Genomic DNA, 21,534 nt, shown 5'->3' on the forward strand with positions numbered 1-21,534 from the left:
CGGGCGCCAAGGTGAAGGTGCCAAAATGAGGCTTGCAACGTTACATTATAACTGATTGCGGCGGGCGCGGCAGCCTGAAACTACTGCACAAATCTACACCTCAACCTAAAAGTTTATATATCCCGCCACACACAGCCTACATATCATGTAATTACATTTTGGTACGCGCGCCTATTAATAACTTACATGGAAGAACGTCCCAAACAACAGACAGGCGCAGTCTTTCAGCCTTGGTCACTTGCCTGTTTTTTGGTGGCAGAAACTACGACGGCCTATTTTTAGTTCTTATTAGTGACACCACGCTCCAAGCGGCTGCAGCAGCCAGAGCAGCCCACGCACGTTCAATTACATCAGCATGGTTTAAACGCCGACTAGCGAACGGAGAGGAAGTGAATCGTTCGTGGCTATTATATTCAACAATCAATAAAGCTGCTTACGGTTTTTGTTGTCTATTTACATCATCGAGTTCAAACTCACGAGCTTCGTTTGAGTTTACAAACGGTTTCAACAAGTGGAGAAAGCCAGAAAAACGAAATTCTCATGAAAACAATCCTAACCACCGCACAGCTTTTACTGCATGGAAGGAAGCCGAACGAAGGATAATTGATGGCACTGGAATTGATGCAGTGGTTCAAGCTCAGATTCATTTGGAAAAACAACGTTGGCGAGATATATTGCAAAAAATACTCACCTTTATTAAGTTTCTGGTTTCACAAAATTTGGCACTACGTGGCCATGAGAAAAATTTGAATGCAGATGAGGATAACAATGTTGGAAAAATTATCGCGCTGATCAAATTCGTTGCGCAGTATGACCCATTGTTAGCAAAACACGTACAGCACGCAGGAGAAAATCCGGGATCAGTTTCTTATTTGTCACCCGAAATCCAGAATGAATTTATCCACATACTTGCGTCGACTGTAAAGAACCAATTGTTGAGTGATATCAGGAAACACGTTCCTTCTGAGTGGGCAGGTAGGAACTTGGTTGGACAGCGCATTCGTGCATGACAGACAGACAAATAATCCCTGGTGGGCAGTGTGGAACCTGTTGTTCGTACCTGTATGTATAAAAGATAACTTGACTTTAGGTAGCCAGGCAGACAGCCCCCTTAACTATCGCCCCCCCCCCTCCCTTAGGCCCCTCCCCCCTTAGGCCCCTCCCCTGACCCCCTTTCCCATAGGCCCCTCCCCTGACCACCCCCCCCATATCCTCAGGCCCCTCCCCTGACCCCCCTTCCCTTAGGCCCTCCCCTGACCCCCCTTCTGTTAGGCCCCTCCCCTGAGCACCCCCCCCCATATCCTTAGGCCCCTCCCCTGACCCCCCCCCCCCTCAGGCCTCTCTGCTGACCCCCCCCCCAGGACCCTCCCCTGAACCCCCCTCAGGCCCCTCCCCCGAACCCCCCCCCTCAGGTCCCTCTCCTGACTCCCCCCTTCCTTAGGCCCCTCCCCTGACCCTCCTCCCTTAGGCACCTCCCCTCTCCGTACCCGGCAGTAGGTCTCCACCAATCAAAGAGCTGTTTGTAAGGTCTCCACCAATCAAAGAGCTGTATGTATTATATATTTATTTATGCACGACAGACAGACAGACAGTCAGACAGACAGACAGCTAAATAATCCCTGGTGGGCAGTGTGGAACATTGTTCCTCCCTGTAAAACAAGTACTATGGTATCTTACTTGACTCAACTCCTGATCTAGGACATCGGGAACAGCTTTCTCAGGTCATAAGATTTGTGAATGTGGATTTTTTAACTAAAAAAGTAACTATCAAATACATTTTTTAAGGTTATATCGATATACATGTGTAATAAACCTTCTCGAGACGGCTTCTGGAATCAGTCCTTTATTTTTCACTTCCACAGTTACACACACTCCCCGTTGCTGACAGGCAACTGGAAGCGGGCAGACAACCAGCTAAGTCGCCCGCGGCACCCAGAGCCCCGTACGCGCGTGGCTCCTGCTCTCTTCGTTCCCAGGTCTGCTCCCGACTCCTCCGTCTTTCCTCCTCTTAATCCCTGGGTCACGTGGTACTCCTAAGCCAATCCTCCATAGTCAGCGTTGACCGTTCCAGATCATTCCCCGTCAATCCCGGGACCACGCCTCTGATTCGGCTTCCCATTAGCTGAGGCCCCGATCGGCCAAGCCAATCACCCTAGCTAACATGCCGTGATCACGCCGAGGCCATGCTCCCTGGCTCTCCCCTCATTGGCTACAAAGCGGGACCAGCAAGCCGATCACCACGTGAGCCATACATGGCTCTTATTACACATGCAAAAGATGCAGCAAGCCTAGAAAGAGTCATCGTCGAAAGACTGAAATCTGACAACATACCTCTAGCCGACTGTCGGGCACAATGTTATGACATTGCTGCTGTGATGACTGGGCATATATCCGGCCTTCAACAACGAATATGTGACAAAAATCACAGAGCATTGTTTGTCAACTGTGACAACCACAGCTTAAACTTAGCAGGAGTACACTCAGCTAAACAGGATCCACATTTCGTCACATTTTTTGGAACAGTTGAAAGTATATATTTGTTTTTCTCTCGTTCAACAATTCGTTGGGAAGAGTTAAAAAAAAGCTGTGCCCATCACAGTAAAGTGGGAGTCTGAAACATGCTGGAGTGCACGATCAGAAGCTGTTAAAGCTATCTATGAAGGACTGGATGAACTAGTAGGGCTGCTAGACAAATTATCGGAGGACGTAACTATGACGCCTGAAACCAGAAGCGATGCAGAACAGTTACAGGCATGCGTATTAAATTTTAACTTCATAGTTTTATTAAATTTCTAGAATGTCATTCTTGGAAAAATGTATCGTGTTCAGAAGCTCTTACAGGAATTTTTGGAAAACGGGGCATAGATACAACAGGATCCTACTATGAACTTCAAGGAAGCAGCAACTGATCTTGAATCTTTGGAGCATGAATTTGTCAAGCTTCGTGATGATTTGAGCCAAGTTTCTGTAGAAAACGCCAAAACAAGATGCACAGCCTGGGGGATAGATGTGGACAGAAGGAGATGCCAGGAGAATTGGCAAGAGATGCAGGACTTTCAGCAGAAGAAGAAATTGTGCGCGTTATGAAGAGCGTACTTTATCGACTTCAACAGGAGATGTCAACACGGCTTTTACGACTAAAAGACCTGAACACAAAATATGGATTTCTGCTGGACGTCAAAACTCTTCTATCCGACACAGATGTCGATGCAATTCGTCGAAATTGCACAGATTTGGAAATTTCTATGACACCGACATCAATGGCCACGAACTTTTCACAGAAATTGGAGATTGCAAAATGCTGCTCAGTAACCGGAATGAAGTTCTACCAGAAACTCCTTTGGATCTTCTTAGTTTTATTGTGTTTCATGGAGACGACATATTTCCGAATTTGCGAATTTCACTGCAAATTGTATTAACAATAGCAGTTTCAATTGCAAGCTGTGAGTGGTCGTTCAGCAAATTGAAACTTATTGTCGTATTTGCGTTCAATGGGACAAGATCGTTTTAGCGATCTTGCTCCTCTTAGCGTTGAAAGAAAAACATTGGAAAAAACTGATTTTGATTACGTGATTGAGCAGTTTGCGACAGTGAAATCAAGAAAAATTAATCTTTTGTAGACTGTCAACCAGTCTACGATAGTGACCAAGTGAGCCATGTAATATAATTTCTATAAATTTGCTTCTTTAAATACAATGTTTCATTAAAATTTAAATTGTTATTCCGCATTTGATGTAATAGGAAAATGGGAAAATGTGATTAAACGGGGGGGGGGGGGGGGGGGGGGCGCCAATTTTATAGTTCGTCCCCGGGCGCAAAATATCCTAGCTACGCCTCTGGTGGTCATGCCCAAGGAGTTAAAAGTTGATGAACCGGAGGCGGCAGAGTTTATCCAGCATTCACCCCAATGCAGATAGACGGATGCGTCACCGCTTCAGAACCCAGGGATCTGAAACAAGCCACTTGTGCACAAGGCCACAAACAATGTATAGTCAAGCCTCCATCAGCGTTGGTTGTCTTTTCCAGGGGCAGAGCACTTTTGACAATGTAGACATATGCGTTGTAATGCTACAACCAAGGTCAACTCAACCTTTACTTAAAGCTAGTTAAAGTTGGCAGTATTCCGTTTCTCCCTCCTTGCCCAACATTCTTGATGTTCCTTTGAAATAGTTTGTTAGTGTGACAGAAAAAAAATTGTCTCTGGACCATAATGTCCACATTTGCGTGTTTGGGGAAAAAGGATTCATTAGGTCATAAATAAAAGAAACCTGGATTCAGATTCTTTAAGCATGGCAAGGTGCTCGTTTGAAGCCAAAGGCCTAAACCTTGGTACACGTTGCTGCTATCGAGGGACTTGCCTTGGGAAGAAACGTGGCCAAATGCAGCACTAACACTGCCTACATATTGCACACACAATCCTCGTGAAAGGTCAGAACAGCAGTAGCGAATTTAAGAATTTTATTTTTGGCAATGGTCAGCAAGACATGCAAGTGCCAGCAATTACAAGTAGTCATCAATAGCCACTCCCGTCGAGCGCCACAGCCCGGCTCCTGTGCCTCCTGACGGCAATGGCAGCAGACAGGAGAGCAATGACGGCTGTGGCAATGACGAGGAGAAAGGACAGAGTCCCAGCCGAGGCCCACGATGTGGAGGGAGCCTCCAGCAACAGCAGAGCAGCGTCGTTAACAGGAGCTTCTTCAAAGAGCACGGGGCCCTGCAGTGACACCACGTGCTTTCCTACCACGCTGGAAGCGTCAGAGATGTCGTTGCGCTCTGGAACAGAAATCGGTTAATGACAACTGGCCCATACGAAAGGACATCATATGCTGCAGGTCAAGTTCCCCAGAAAATCAAACGAGAAGGTAATTGTGGCATGCTACGGGTTGTGAAACCAGTCTGCAAAGGTCACAGCAAATGCACTTTAAATATAAACGATAACATAGCAACATTAAAACCCCTTCGTCCTCTTGAAAAATCGTTACTCTGCGAGGCTTTTCTGGGTGAACAAGCACAATATATTCAATAGGTCGCGGTGGTGCTGCTCACTGTAGCGCCTGGTCTGTCCACACTGCCGATTGCACTCGGTGAGGAAGTTGGGGCTAGAGCTGTCGCACACCACGATAGAGCAGTGCAGGTAAACCTGTGGGCAGACAGAATGCATCGCTCCGGTAAGTAAAGGTTCCCATGTTTTTAGGTAGTCCTTTTGCCCTCCAGGTGTACACAGTACACATCCCTCCATGGTGACCTGGTTTTTAATGGATGGAATGAATCGGGCACTCACGAGGTCACGGGTGGTGCTGCGGTCAGAGTTCATGAAGGCGAAGGCCTGGAGTGCCAGACGCTTGTAGTGAGAAGGCAGTGGCAGGTCAGCAACACCAGGGAAGAACACACTGCAACAAGGAGACTGCACGGGGCAGCTGCACAAGAAAAAGTGCCGTTTACCCTCAATTCAAAGAAGATTGAATGCACGCATTTTTATTTAAATCTGCACGCAAGGATGAAGGGCAGCTTTAGTCAAGACATGCTCACGACTAGCAAAGCAGCCCGAATGCCAATATGCAGTGCATCTGTGCAATGCAACCATCACTGCATGTAGTCGGGCCTTGTACAAACCACCAGCTCTGGGAGGCAGAGGGTGGCTGTGTTAACATCCAGATCCCAAGGAGCAGTGGCCATCGACATTTGGGGATGGTACTGCAATCTTGCTTAGACGCCAGTACTTGATAGTCACCATTACACGAACCGTTGTCATTAACAAGGGGACATAATTAGCACATCTCTGCTTACGTGGGGGAAGAAAAAGAGACAACCAATGTCTGAAACCAGGTTGCCTCTGCAGGCCCTGCTGTGGCAGAGAGAGCACTACCCCGCCCAGCCTCACCCATCCACTACAAGCTTCCACTGCGTGGGGTCGGTGGCATCTGTCGTGGGCGTGGCCCAGCAGTCCTTCAGGAAGAGCACCAGCGTGGGGTCAGAGCGGTGCAGCAGTGACGCCTGCACGTAGAGCGGCGTTCCCAGAAGCGTTACCAGCGGGTACTGCCAGGGCTGGTACGGCGTGGTGTAGGAGTTGTCTGGCAGCGTTCAGACATGGTTCACAAGGCATGTGGATTAGTGGTGTAAAGGACCTGTTTAGAGCACATTGGACAAGGTAAAGCACAAAACCCCTAAAACGTGCGCATTACTTTTGAATTGAACTAGTGCACATCTCAACATGTTCCTGGCATAAAAATCGTGGTTTATATTTTAGTTGTATTTTCAGAATACAATTCTGTGACCCTCACCTACATACAACGGCATCTCTAAATGTCTGTAGATGATGCTGTAAGGGGGCACCATTTCACACGGAGGGATGGGAATCGGGTGCTAACAGTTGGCCAAGTTCTAGGCCCATTTTTAGCCAATTGGTAACCAATGAAGCTATTGATAACAATTCGTTCAAACAAATGTGATCCGACAAATGAGGCTAAGAAAGCCAGTCCAATTTTCCTGTAAACAATGCCCTCAAGGAGACCGTTTTGATTGATAGGGGCATTGTCATCCCGTTCAATGTCGGCCCCACACCAACATGGTTTCAATCTAATAGCTGCTAGATTCAAAACCTCAGCAGAAATTAGCATTTGAAGTTATACGTCGTACCATGGAGAATGTGAACGTCGTTCTAGTTCCCTTATGGCGAATTATGAACTCTGTTGGCAGGTTCACAACACTGGCAGCACAGCCTAGCACGTCATCCGTTTGCAGTTCAAGTCCAGCAGCCATGCCGATTAATGCATTAAAAAATCGCATGCAGCCTGCAATCAGTGGAAATTAAAGCAGGGTTGAGCTCCTAGCCGAGCAATGGCTAAAATAATCATGACTTTCAGCAGGCTTCGAGTCAGAGCTAATACAGACCCAAGTCTTCCCTGGGTAGAGCGACATCACAACCCGTGTTCAAGGTGGCATTTGTCCATTTAGAGCTGCACAGGGTGTCGGAGAGAGCAGTACTCACCAGTGAAGACCTGGAGCAGCAGGGAGAGGGGCCCAGTGGCCGTGGCTGGAGGTGGCGGTGGCAGAGTGCTCACCTGCACTCGAAGCTGCAGGTCTCCACTTCCAAGGAAGCGGCATTGAAGAACCATCCTGGTAAAAACACACACCACCAGCCAAAAGTCATGCACAATGCCCTCACGGCAGCAAGAGATTGCAGGAGCGACACAGCAGACCGATAGGGTGTTTTGCAGATGTACCAGTGAAGGGACCCCCACCTTGGTTAATACCGCGTTTACATTAGCCATAAACCATATTCCTACTACAAGATGTTAAAGATCCTGTGAAGAGGAAAAGTCGCCTTTGTGCGTCGAATGTCCCAATTTAATAATTAAATCGTTGAATATGGAAGCACAGCTTGGTCACGGTTCTACTGGCATATGCTGCAAATATTTAATGTCGCAGGGACAGTGGCCATTGATGGGGGTGGGTCTCCTCTGCAAGACTCATGCTTGACCCTCATGAGCACAGCACTTGCAGAGGGGTGGTGGCAGTGCTTACTTGTATGTGGATGACTTGGTGATGGCGACGTTTCCATCAACGCAGAGCTCCTGCTCGGAGACCAACAGCAACTCGTACACGAGCTCCTGCCCACTCCACTGGACACACCACAAAGTAGTCGACACAAAACGATAATGCCATTGAGTGATCAAGTAGAAGAATGATAAGTGGTACTGGCCAGGAGTCCAAATTTCTCACAATTAGCTACAAATTATATTAGAATCCCCCTAAAGTCTGGCACTCGATTCATTTGAAACTCAATCATAAAGTGACCCTGTTGTTCTTTATCAACGCGTGCATGATTGTACTCTGCACATCAAGGAGTTGTGCATCGTGAAGGGTCTCGATGCAGCACTTCAACAAGGTCAAACAACAACCATCAGGATGGGGGCAGGGCAAAGCAGAGTCCAGGAGCCCATTACCTGGACAGTGGCACCACACGCTGCCATGGGTACGTCAAAGACTGCAAGGTCTGCAGACACTAGCACGGGGCTGCACTGCGCACTGCTACCGCCAGTCAGGTGCACGGTGCTCAGGTCCAGCGGCGGAGACGTTAGGTTCCGAGACACGGGCACCACAAAGCGCCCATCTGTGGTGCACACTGGGTGGAGCATGGCGGGAGGGTATGGTGAATCACGAAAGATGCCCCATGTAGACCGTGGTGATGGAACAAATTCAGGGAAGCAGCACAGCAGGATGCTACTGTGCCAACATAGAACCTCAAAGCAGGAGCCTAGTTTAGGTAGTGAATGATGGAACCTCTGTTTTGAGTCAGCTACGTACCAGCTTCACTGTAGAAGCAGCGGCGTAGAGTGGGGTCGTAGCAGCAGCCACTCTGTGCACAGACGTCCGCGCTCGGGACACTCTGCACAGAGTTGCATGGGAAGTTCCTGCTCTGACCAGAGCATGTGGCGATCTCTAACAGCAGCAGGAGCACAACAGGTCATCGTACAAAACCCCACACGTACTTAAAATAAAACGGCATCGTTTGAGCCACGTGTCACGTATGTTAAGGAGTGTTACGTGGCACATGACCAAAGCACCTGGGCAATGCACGCAATCTCAGAAGCGGAGCAGGGTTGAGTGTACTGCAAAGATGGGCAAAAACGTTGCTCACTGGCTGTAAAAGGCTCTGGCAGTGCAGCACAATTTGTTGCATTGAAGGTTAGTGCCACTCAACCACAGCCAACAAGGAGCAGCGTGGTGAAGCATGGTCAAATTAACCCTCACGACCCAGGGCAGCACCAACCAGCAGTGCATTAGGAAAAACGCGTTTAGATGGTGCAACTATTGCAATCAGCCATTGGGGGAAAGTGCATCGGAAAAGGATTAAAGCTGCAAGTTTGTGCAGTAAAAGCCAAGGGCATGAAACGCATCTGCAGGAAATGCAAGCGCATTATTGCAAAAGCACCAGGAGAGATGATCTAGGTCGAAACAGAAAGGCAGCTGTTGACCCAACAGACCCATTCTATAGCACCAAGTCATAGGTAGTGCAGTCTGTGGGTCCGATTAGCAGAGTCAAATCAATGGTACTCACCTCCAGCCCTCGCCGATCTTAGGTTCTCAGGGCAGTCGATGGTGAAAGCCCAGACGAGTCCATTCAGCCCCTGCCGCATCTCCTGCAGCTCCACCTGGATCTTCCTCCTGCCGTCCTGGTGAAATCAGCAGTCCTGAACATCAGACTCGGGGCCAGTGCTCCAGGAAGGCTTAAACAAATCAGTAGATTTAGTGCATTCGACATTGTTGGGCGAGGCCAGGTTAATGACAAGTAAAACTGTCAAATGGGAAACCCGCCACCACCTACCACCCAAATTAAGGCAGGTAGACCGCACGTGGGGGGGGGGGGGGTTGCATTCCTGGGTCCGAAATCACTTTCCCAGGTTAACCCTTGTTATTGTACAAACGGATGCTGCGCCGCGCCGTGTGTAATACAGTTTCCATATTCAGCTTGCCACAAAACCACCATTACTCTTCCCACACACATAGCACTCACAAATTACCACCCTTCACAAGACTTTCATGCCTTCTGCAAGCAACCTCAAGTAGTGCACATATTTCTGGCACAAAGCGCGTATGTTGGTTAGGTCTGCCACTTACATTTTGCTGTTGTAGATCATTCATGTCCAAGTAAGCCCCGTGTGCAATATTTTCTTCCATCTACGTTGGTCTCTTAGAGGCCAGCTTGGATAGTGACCTTCTGTAGCAATATATAGTGCCGTTAATTCTATACCAAGCATCAAACTGCTCCGATTCCCTTCTTTGCATTGAATAGTATCGCGAATGCTGCATCCATTAGCAGGCGTGAAATACATCAACTGAAAGCTTGTTTTGCCGTGTATTTTGTCTATTAAGGTGACCACTTTGGTGACATGGACGTCTAGATGGCGTCCATGTCAAAATCCTTTACCGTAAAGCACCAGAAGAGAACATTTATGCTAGAGATAAGACGGAGACTAAAGACAAAAAAGTAATGCAATGAGGCAAGGCCATGGGGCTAGAAAGGATACTTAGGATTGGTTTAAAGAGTAATGTAGCGACATGGCATACTACAATGAACAAGAGCACAAATGGCAAGTGCAAACCAAGGTAAATCAGATAAGACAAAGATGGCAAGATCTTGATAAGACATATGGAATGAGCATTGCATCGATTGTCCAGGGATACCAGTCAAGAGAAGGAGCTGCTGTATAAACTAGAATTAAAGACTCTACCACCAAGAGATGATCGAAATATCATTGTAGGAATAAATTGAAAAAGCAATGCAAACAATCTGAAAACAAATTCCAAAGTGGACGGCATGAGCTAAAAAAAAAAATCTTGGAAGGAACTTAAAAATAAATGTACGAGCTAAGCAAACGTGGATGGGAAAATGCCAGAGTAGACAAAATCAAATTAGATTCTGGCCAGACCACATCTGTGGGCACGTGATGGCCGATCGGTTATGGATTGCGAAACATCAATTTCGCTACTACCACAGCAGTCCCAGCATCGACGCAAGTCACAACGGTCTCCTCGTGTTCACCTCTACGCGCACGTGGCAGGCATCACCAGCAGCGGTGAAGTGCAGCGCAGCACCGTCCCTCGCGATGGAGAAGCCGCAGTCCCCCGGCGCAGACTCCACATCCACGGCTTCATTCCGCACCGCTGGAGACAAATACAAAGTAAAAAAAAACCTGCATTTGGATGGATTACGCACCACAAGTTTATGTGGGCAGCGTGACTGTAAGGAGAACAACAAAGTATGGTGTCAGTGTGAACGCGAATAGGAAATCTCCACAGTACCAGGAACGTCTCTAGGACACAGGAGCCTCAATACACTGTTGGAATTACGGTACTCCCAAACCTGCACAACGATCTCGTCTAATAGTTGCTAGTGAATAAGGCTGCGTGTTGGATTTAGTGACAAGATCTCCCAAGTCGTCAACGGAGGACTCGTGGGAAATGCAGACAATGCGAGGAGAGAACCAAAGTCTGACATGAGTCACCAGGTTCAGTTTACAATGGAAGTCATGACCTTGCATGAAATGTTCCAACTAATGGGAGAGCGCATTGTGCAGGCAATCAAGAGGCGGTATTGATTAATAAGGGATTCAACCGTCTAGTAAACACACGCAGTTATCCTATGGAAGAATAATATTTGATTATCGTCGTCTGCTGTATTAGACTAGTGGAAATGAACCCCGACGCCAATACAGTATCATGCTTTGAATGCAGATAAAATTTTCCATCGTTCATGCGAATTACATGCCACACAGCATTAAACAAAAAACCTAAAATCGACACCGAATAAGAGAAAATGAGAGGTTAGTGCACATTGAAAGCGAAGCAGTTGGGACCAAACTGGCCAGAGAATTTCATCTCGAATCAATTTGATAGCATCTATGAGAAGCGTCATATATTCAATCATACAATGGATCAAGATGTCAATTATGTCATCACGATTTAAGTGAAAGCTCGTGGACTCACTCCGTACAAAGACACGGTAGTCACTGTGGGAGGGGCTGCTCCATCCCACAGAAAAACCAAGGGTGGAGGTGATGCATTGCTTCAGCAGACCTGGGGGAGGCAGTTCAGAAGTTGTGACGTCAACATCAACTACACCTTATGGAACAATTAAAAAACAGCCCGCGACGGTTGCTGGGAGGGCGCACATCAGTCCCTTCACTTTTCTGTGCACACATGTAAGGTGTTGTGTGTTGTTCTTATTTGGCGCAAATTCAAAAGGCACGTGCACGACTGGACAGTATGAACCTCACACCAGGGATCGTCAGCCTGCAGTTTCGACGCAGCTGGTTGCAACATGATATTTTGGTAGTAGACCCCTGCATTACTCTTGAAATTGTAGTAGAAAGTTGCCAAGGTAGAGCCTGATATGCAAATTATCAACGCGAGTGCACAGTTCGTTGTTACTATAATGGAAAGGAACAAGGTCATGATGATTTTGCACGCGAGTGTTACGTATAGTCGTGCAGTCAAATGTTGTACAAGTCACTATTTTAAGTAAAGTTGCAAGGGCCGTGCCAATCAGTCACCAGCCATATTTTTCGAAAGCGTTATTATCGTAAAAAGGAACGTGCAAGGGAGAGTTAATGTCCCCGAACGCCCCCTTTTCCATGCGCTGGAGGATTATTAATTATCCACGTGCCGGCCTATGCCCAACGGCAGCCATCACGTCGCGTCACGTGACCGCTCCAACGGCAGGCGCACAACAAATTCACCCCCCTCCACCTCGTCCAGGCAGCGCTCTTGTTGGCAACTCGTGTCGCCGGTAACGCTTTACCAGTTCACCGAGAGACGCCGCCATTATAGTCTTGTGCATGGCGGTGTCCAGACACACGATAGCGGTATTGAGAGAATGCGCGATGTGGTTGTCATGTGGCGACAGCAGCAGCAGCGCCCCCTACCACTCGGCTCCCCCAGCGTCCGCGGTCCCAGCGACTGTCGAAGCCTCGCGTGGACGGAGCCCAGGCAGAGGAAGCTGCGGGAAGTACGAGACACGTGACCGCCAAGACGAGAGAACGCAGGGGGAGGAGAGAGAGGCAAACACCGCAACCCCCCCACAAAAAAAGAAGTGGCCCTGCAGCGATTTTAGGAAGGGCCTATTCAAGGCCAGCACGGTGCACGAAGGAGTTGGTGTAAACAGCGCCACGCAAAGCCACCTTTGGAACCCCTACCACCCACAATTGGGCAAGCGAGACATTTCAGGACCGCATTTCCACATTTTTATCTCAATGCATTTCTCCATGCAGGCCAGTTACCCAAAGCGATATGGAAACGCCCTCTCTTACAAACGTACACAATACTTCATTAACCAGTGCTGTTGAGGAACATCCCTGAACACCACTCAGCACGCCCCTCCGCCTCCTCACCTGGTCAGGAGCAGGAGAAGAACTCGCAGAGCCGCCATCGTAAAACAAATCATCGGCTGCGTCGCTTCCGTTAGGCCATGGACCCATTTTATATGGAGAGCCCTCAGCGATCCCGATCCAGATTGGATCAGATCCACCCACGCATTGTCTAATCAGCGAGATTTTATCAGAGCAGATCGAGTCACTCATTGTCTCATCAGTAGAGGTTTGCTCGATCTCGGCGCACGTGCATGGATAGGAGCTGCACCGCAAATCACGCGGCACGTACGCAGGAGGAGTTCATTGGCTCATTACTGAAACTGAATGAGGCCGCGCGCAGATAAAAGCCCCGAGTCGGGACAGTAGCTGCGTTGGCTCTGCTGGTGCCGTGCTAAGTCTCCGTTTTTTGTTGTACTTGCGATGGAGATCACGAGGGCTTTGTTTTCGGTCCTGGGGTTGTTATGTCTTGCCTCTGGTGAGTGGAGTTTGGTCGAAAGATTATTTTACAAACGTGTTTATTCGTCGTGTAATGTAACTGCCGTGTTTACTAATGTGAACACCATAATATACACGTACTAACGATGGGTTTGGTAGTGTGGCGTGGTGGTTAATTCACTGTTCTATATACCTGAACACGAATTTGCGTCCTGGTAATGTTAACATTGGCGAGATGTGTCTAGACCTGGGGCTTTGCCCTAATTCAGCCCGTACTGATCTGTATGGTCAAACTGACGACCGCAATGTGCGAGACTTGATCCAGTAGTAGATTGCCAAAACGTATTCTTAACCTGTCGTGACGCGTATATACATTTATTGAGGTGCTACTGGGGAATTCGAACTCTCTTGTATTAGCAGCTCCGTGTGGATGATTGACTCGAGGCTCTGAGACTTTCTACGGCTTCACTGACCACCTGTGTCACTGTTTGGGTAACTCTAGCGTCTCGTCCCGTGCTGCACTTCCAGCTGCAGTGGCCACCTCCGCCACGGTGAGTGTGGTGTGTGACGAGGCGACGCTCACGTTGACCGTGAGCAGGGACCTGTTCGGCACGGGTCACCTGGCCCAGGCGAGTGACCTGTCCCTGGGAGTACCAGCCTGCCCCGTCACTGGGAGCGACGCCCTTGCTGGGACGGTGACCTTCCTCTACGCACTGCAAAGCTGTGGCAGCAGCCTCCAGGTAACTGGCTGCTAATGCTGCTGTAACATAATCTGCGCAATCCAACTGCTTTATGTTTTTGCCGAGTATAGGTGCAGAAGAATTACACTTCCGCATTCGAGTCAAGCCAGACTTCTTCAATAACAGCGGGGTGTATCGCTTTGAAATCCCCTTGGTATTTGTAGATCGGTCATTGCATTATTATGTTAAAGTCCGTTCTGGTTGACCAGTCGTACATTAGAGCGTTTTTATTCTTCCATAATACATTGGGAATCTGCATTTGCCATGGTTTGTGTGGGTGTTTTTATGGGTGACATGAGCTAGGTGAATTATTTAAACCAAGGAACAGCTGCATTGGGTCTTTCACCAAGGTGTTTGAGCTTTTTTATTATTATTATTATTATTATTATTCCGCTAGTATTGCAATGGGTAATAAATCCCACGTCTTCCTTTCTTCTTAGACGAGTGCAGAGCTGCTGTCTTACGAGAACTACCTCTACTACCGCCCCACGTCCAACACGGGCATTATCCGCACAAACTACGTCGCCGTGCCGGTCGTTTGCCGCTATCCCAGGCGAGTTCACCAGCAGTCTCTTGTTGACATTTTCTTAATTTTGAAGTCCAGCTAAACTGTTTACAATTCTACCACTGTCTTTAAAAATTACGTGCCGTTGCGTGTGCTTTAGCTTTGCGAGGCCTGAATTACAATAAAGCCAATGTCAGCGAGTTAATCCACCGATGGAAAGTCTCCCTGTGCTGCCTGTCGTGGGGGTTTTTAGTGGCAACTTTACTGATGGGTTCACATCAAACGCCTGTCATGGCCTGCCTCAAACATCCAGCCTTGCAAGTGTCCACGCCTGAAGTGGTGCATGCATTGCATACTGTGTGAACCACGGTTCCCTTAATTATACTCCATTCCCCCAAGTCGTCTACTTTACTCTTATTTGGTCTTCGTTGGATAAAAGTCTTGCAAGTTGCGATGTTAAATATACTCTGAAAATATGGTTCTGTATCTCTTCGCTTGTCTATTCGTTGTAAGATGTTAACGACATTGCAATACTAATCTGGTCACAAATTGGTGCAGTTGAGCATCCCCCACCTCTGCTCTTTGTAGAGAATGTGTGCCTGATCTCTTCCTGACTGCAGGAAGGGGAACGTGTCCAGCAATGCCATCAAACCCACATGGATCCCGTTCAGCAGCGCCAAGGTTATGCAACAGCAGCTGAGCTTCACGCTGAGGCTCATGACCGGTCAGTGGTCATGTGAGGACGTTGATTGCCTATTATGCACATGGCTACTACCAGGATGGCAATTTAGACTACAACCCCTTCAAGATGTGTGCTTGGTATTGAAGAATAGGCCACATATATGCCCGAGGTCCCTAAACTTTATCTGAGGTTTAAGAATAGGGTTACCCCTTTTTTTCTGGCATCAAAACTGTGGTGTTTAGATGTTAAAACGCCAAACTGAGAACTTTTTTAGGAGGAATCTTGTCCACATTAACGACTAATTGTGGTCAGAATGCAAACAAAACAACTGATAATATATGCATTGTCTTTGAAATTGATTGGTCCACACCAGACGGCTTTCTGTCGAGACGAAAGACTGCCAGAAAGAAAGCTGTCTCTGGTTTCCACCAAATGAGTTTCAAAGATGATGCATAGATTATCCGTTTTTTATTTGCACTGACCACAAATTTTGTGGTTAATGCAGACATTATTCATTTGTAAAACGTTTCAGTTTGCTGTTTTAGCATCTTAACACCTGTTGCCAGAAAAAAGGGAAACCCATTCTCATTTTGGTACTGACAAAGGAGGTCCCATGATTTATCTTGGTTTCTTCCACAAGCAGTGGCGTGAGCAAGCACTTTCCTGGCTGTGCTTTTAGTCTGCACTCGGCCTTGGCAATTGTGTTTTGAAGTTGTCTAATTGTGTTTCCTTTTATAAAGACGACTGGAGTGTGGCGCGACCTTCCACCGTATACCAGCTGGGCCAGACTCTGCATGTCGAGGCGAGCGTGCAGACACTGAACCACGTTCCACTCCGGATCTTCGTGGTCAGCTGCTTTGCAACCCCCGTTCCGGACAAGAACTCTCCCCTCAGCTACCAGATAATTTCTAACTCTGGGTGAGATTTCTCTCTTAATCCCACCTAATGAATGTTCATGCTCCTTGTCTTTAAAGGTGGCATTCCACTGCTTGAGTATATAACAGAGCCTGACCTTGGAATGACGCTGAATCTTGCTCTGATGGTTAAGCCTGACCAGGTGTATGGTTAATGATTTTTACTGGTAGGAACGAAGTGAACCAGCCTACAATAGATCCGTCCGTCCGATGTCCGATTAGGTGTAGCAACATCGCCCCCTACTGCAAACACTTGGCAGGACCCTACACAAACCTTAACACTCTCTGAGGCTTTCCTGGCTAAACAAGTGTCATAATACATTATGTTTATATTCTTTGGTTATTCGTTCCTACCAGCCCACCCCGCAGGGACCTGTTATCATGTGGCGTCTGTCGGTACATTACTGATGAGAGATGTGGTCAATGTGCGTCATCGGTGACTGATTTGGTTTGCGAGTGGGAGGGGGAGCCCCTTGCACCTTAAGAGGTGGGCTTGGTGCACCCTCTGTGCCGTATTATACAGTGGAAGAGGAGTACTACATCTCCTAGCGCTGGCTTTCTGCTGGCCTGCCCTATGTAAAGTCACGTGTCGTACATCTACGGTGCCTGTGCAGGTGTCTGGTGGATGGCAAAGTCTCGTATGATGCTCACCTTACTTCTGGGTTCCTGCTCCGGCAAAGTGACAACGTCCTTCGCTTCTTCATCGATTCCTTCCGCTTCCTTGCGACGTTGACCAACAATGGCGATCAGGTGATCTACTGTCATGCAGGCTTCTACAGAAACCACCTTTTTAGCAACGTGGTAGGCAATGTTGTTGAGTAATAACCATCTTCCTCTTCTCGGTCCAGGTTTTCGTCTTCTGCCAGCTGAAGGTTGCAGATGTTGCTACATCTCCTACGGCTGTCAATAAAGCTTGCACCTACAGCCCCTCGGCTGCATACAGGTTGGTCTGCTTCCTTGCATTACCCAGCAATTTGTTTTTCAGTGTCTTCCATCCAATAGCTCAATCCATGCCTTGCATGTGGGCTACATATTATTGCATGCCTGTGTGCTTAACTAATATCCCTGAGAGCTGACTGGTTTCTAGCTGCAACTGGTATTACAACATTTCCTGTGCAGGCCCCACGGGTCTTCTCTTGTTTAGATTCATTCAGGTGATTATTGGTCATAGCCTGCACTTGTCTTGAGTTTAGCAACAAGTGTAGCAGCCTGCAATCGACATCTGTCATTCGTTTGAGCTCCTTTTGAAAAATCTCAGCCTCGTAGCCAGAGTTCAAATCTCACTTGTGGCTAATGTCGGGAGCATCAACCGAGCCTCGCCTTCGTAGATTTTTTTTTTTTTTTCCTCAAGCTGATCACCAGGGCTGGTGTGTAACAACATTGGAAGTGGTCCTGGTCACAGACTTTCCCTTCATGCTACAAATACTTTCAGTACTTTCCTATAAGGCTCGGACTCTACAGGTCGGGTGCTGTCATACAGTTAAACACAACTACGCCCAGAATTGTATTCCTGGCCACTGCTCCCAACGAGTTGTATTGTCGCTATCGGTCTGGTCGACCGTGATGCTGGCCAAATGGTACACCACTGTACGTTGCTTGCCCTGAACGGGTGCTCAATCAGCACTTTTCTCAAATGTGAACGGATACGAGTGAGCATTGCCTGTGTAACTACAGACGACTTTTGTGTGCAATGCAGGTGGGTCTCTGCTGATGGCTCGGACTCGGTGTGCAGCTGCTGCGAGTCCACGTGCCCCAGTGGAAGAAGGCGCAGGGAAGTGGCAGCAGTGACTGGTGAGTACAACCGTCGTATTCAGCCATTTAGTCTTGTACAGAAAACCCTTGAATATCAATGGAGTTACGTTCTTGGAAAGTGTCAGAAAAGCCAAACTGCGACATTCACTATGTAAGCCTTGCCTAAATAATGGTGTTAGGTATGTGCCAAGTAAACTAAATGGAAATCATTTCTATTTAAAGCTTTTGTGACTGCAGGGATTCCTATTCTTGTTTTTTTCGGTAAAGTCACGTAGAAGGGAAATAAAAAAAAATTAAACACTAAAATTCTCATGACGTTTGGATTGCAACACAAGCAATCATCATCAGTTGTGTATGGGCTTAAGCCTGGGCCTTCGCCACATTACTAATGTGGTCCTCTCACTCAGGACCGTCGTATGCGGTGGAAGATGTGATGCTGGGCCCCATCGTGATTGCCAAGCCCTTCTCAGATGATGCCGAGCCAAGCAGCCCTGCAAAACCGCAGCAGCCACGGGTTTCTACATCTGCATTCAGAGGTAAAGCTACCAGATTCTTTCATGGCACATTTTTTCCAGTCTCGGTTAAAAGCTATTTCTCATACTTTGATACTGGCAAAAAGGTCCCATGATGCATCTGCTCGCCCAGGGATATAAATGTTCTGATGCATGGATTGTCGTTGTACTGTTTGCGTTTTGACGTTTTCTGGTTTGACTCGGACTAGCCCATAAAGAAGGTTGTCTCTGGTGTAGACCAATCCGTTTCAAAGATGATGCCTAGATAAAAGGAGCATGTTCACCAAAAGTGCGTGCGGTTAATGCAGACTTAATTTAAAACCAGGACATCCATGAGGCAATGACGCTTTAAGGTTGACCTCTCATGGATTGGCAGTCTGTAATACTTAATCTCTATACGGAACTTTGTGCAATTTGGGGAGGAAGCAATTTATTTTTCGAAGTCTGCTTTCTTACTCATTTGAAAGGGCCTATGACATCCAACTACAACCCCTTTCCCCAATAACAAGTTGAAAAGGTACAAAACACGGATATTACAGCAGTGCCCTAAAAGTTATGACCAACAAATATTGCCATGATCCTCCTTAAATGTGCTTTGGTCGTCAGATGTAAATGTTTAAGATCTCAATTTGTTTAACATACCTATAATGATATTTGTGATTGTTTTTTAATAACATAAGATTGTGTGACGTGCTGAAGTAAAGCCATCCACCAGTGTTAAATGGCAAACCTTGGTGAGTGACAAATTTGAACAGTACACCTTTCACACCTTTACCAAATACTTGGATAGGTCAAATGCCCCCACAACCTCCAGCATGTGGAAACCCTAGCTTTACGGCTCTGCAGTTTACCCACCAGCCCTTTCTCTCAATTGTTATTTTACAGGTGCTGCTCCCGTCCTTGGTCTGGGAGTGGCTGCGCTGGTGATGGCTGTCGCAGCAAGCGCCACGGTGGCTTTGTTTGTTTCGAAGAGGCGTCACACGACTCCTTCAAAGGGATTGGAAACGAGCTTCTGATCTTCAGTTGCTTTGCTTAAGTTGTGATAAATAAAACTGGTGCATTACTTCTTGTCTTGTGGGGTCTTTGCTTGGCGTTTCGAGCACTTTGTGTAACCACACCATAGCCCAGTTCATGAGGGTGAGCATGGAAACAATTGTGGTCTCCAATTCATGCGTGCCAGGACTAGTAGGATGTACCTAATAATAATGGCAAATGTTTTTTAAACCTTCCCAATTGTCCAAACTGGCAGTCATTGTTGTCCATGTACAATGGAGCAGTTGAACAATTTCAAGTAAAAAATCCATTCCTATGTCACTTTAATCTTCCATAAAAATGGCCCCAGAAGTTTTTAACCGTGGCAGTAATTGGGCATTGTTGGTACATTACAAAGACGGATAATGTGTAACAACCGTGCAAAAAATAGGAGCATTTAATACTGTACTTAAGCTGGTTGGAGTATTACATGTGAAAATTTGCTTCCAGAGTGCCCGCAGCCTTAAATCAAAATATTACCGGTAGGAACAATTCCACAAAGCCCACCAGGGATTGGTGATCTGTCTTGCATAGCCACGCCCTCTATTTGTATTTCATAGAGCGCTTCGGGCGGGCTTAGTACCACGTGATACGCCGCCCCACGTAGCTTGAGCCGTGTGACACAGATCGCACGAATGCGTTATCCAACCAAGTTCCTACCTGCCCATTCCGAAGGAACTTGTTATGACAAATGTTATCAGTTCAAGACAATAACTTTATACCATGACATTTCAGGCGCTAGGTCACGTAGATGTTTCGTATGGTTTTTTTTTTTACTTAAAAGGAACATTCAAATCTCCCCGAAAAAAATATAGTACCGTTTCATGCGTCATGTCAGTTATTATGCAGGATTGAGCAAGTCCAGGATAAATGGTCTTTACAGGTTGTCAGTCCTTCATACAGTTCGAGGAAGTTGAGGAGAAACGCCAAGGTAGAAGTGAGGAGGTAAATGATTTCCAGGCCGTGTTTGAGGCAAAAGGTCTCCCTAACAGCCGAGTTTTCCAGGCAGATGGTTTAACACCGGTAGTTGTAGACAGGAGACTCTGGGCTATCAGCAAGTGTGGTGGTCATCAGAGGCGTAGCTAGGTGAGGGGGGGGGCAGGGGGGTACATATGTCCCCGGGCGCCAAGGTGAAGGTGCCAAAATGAGGCTTGCAACGTTACATTATAACTGATTGCGGCGGGCGCGGCAGCCTGAAACTACTGCACAAATCTACACCTCAACCTAAAAGTTTATATATCCCGCCACACACAGCCTACATATCATGTAATTACATTTTGGTACGCGCGCCTATTAATAACTTACATGGAAGAACGTCCCAAACAACAGACAGGCGCAGTCTTTCAGCCTTGGTCACTTGCCTGTTTTTTGGTGGCAGAAACTACGACGGCCTATTTTTAGTTCTTATTAGTGACACCACGCTCCAAGCGGCTGCAGCAGCCAGAGCAGCCCACGCACGTTCAATTACATCAGCATGGTTTAAACGCCGACTAGCGAACGGAGAGGAAGTGAATCGTTCGTGGCTATTATATTCAACAATCAATAAAGCTGCTTACTGTTTTTGTTGTCTATTATTTACATCATCGAGTTCAAACTCACGAGCTTTGTTTGAGTTAGCAAACGGTTTCAACAAGTGGAGAAAGCCAGAAAAACGAAATTCTCATGAAAACAATCCTAACCACCGCACAGCTTTTACTGCATGGAAGGAAGCCGAACGAAGGATAATTGATGGCACTGGAATTGACGCAGTGGTTCAAGCTCAGATTCATTTGGAAAAACGACGTTGGCGAGATATATTGCAAAAAATATTCACCTGTATTAAGTTTCTGGTTTCACAAAATTTGGCACTACGTGGCCATGAGAAAAATTTGAATGCAGATGAGGATAACAATGTTGGAAAAATTATCGCGCTGATCAAATTCGTTGCGCAGTATGACCCATTGTTAGCAAAACACGTACAGCACGCAGGAGAAAATCCGGGATCAGTTTCTTATTTGTCACCCGAAATCCAGAATGAATTTATCCACATACTTGCGTCGACTGTAAAGAACCAATTGTTGAGTGATATCAGGAAACACGTTCCTTCGGAG

General features: G+C 47.1%; 2 protein-coding genes across 2 annotated transcripts; one reads left to right on the forward strand and one right to left on the reverse strand.

Moving 5' to 3' along the window:
* Positions 1–4,513: 4,513 nt before the first annotated feature.
* LOC144951319 (zona pellucida sperm-binding protein 4-like) lies at positions 4,514–12,931 on the reverse strand. Its single transcript, XM_078881529.1, has 13 exons — positions 12,894–12,931; positions 12,429–12,502; positions 11,491–11,580; positions 10,547–10,668; positions 9,062–9,176; positions 8,308–8,442; positions 7,947–8,125; positions 7,525–7,622; positions 6,989–7,116; positions 5,882–6,071; positions 5,282–5,417; positions 5,047–5,140; positions 4,514–4,773 (listed from the first exon to the last, which is right to left on the reverse strand). The coding sequence occupies exons 1-13, from the start codon at positions 12,929–12,931 to the stop codon at positions 4,514–4,516; spliced, it is 1,659 nt and encodes a 552-aa protein (XP_078737655.1).
* A 361-nt stretch (positions 12,932–13,292) lies between these two features.
* LOC144951170 (zona pellucida sperm-binding protein 3-like) lies at positions 13,293–19,446 on the forward strand. The gene is made up of 10 exons (XM_078881312.1): positions 13,293–13,347; positions 13,836–14,047; positions 14,488–14,604; positions 15,177–15,276; positions 15,975–16,152; positions 16,763–16,898; positions 16,997–17,091; positions 17,845–17,939; positions 18,308–18,436; positions 19,298–19,446. Exons 1-10 carry the CDS (start codon positions 13,293–13,295, stop codon positions 19,426–19,428), a joined length of 1,248 nt encoding a protein of 415 aa, XP_078737438.1. The 3' UTR covers positions 19,429–19,446.
* The last annotated feature ends 2,088 nt before the right edge of the window (positions 19,447–21,534 follow it).

Source organism: Lampetra fluviatilis, chromosome 61 (genome assembly GCF_964198595.1).
Source record: "Lampetra fluviatilis chromosome 61, kcLamFluv1.1, whole genome shotgun sequence".
Lineage (NCBI taxonomy): Eukaryota > Metazoa > Chordata > Hyperoartia > Petromyzontiformes > Petromyzontidae > Lampetra > Lampetra fluviatilis.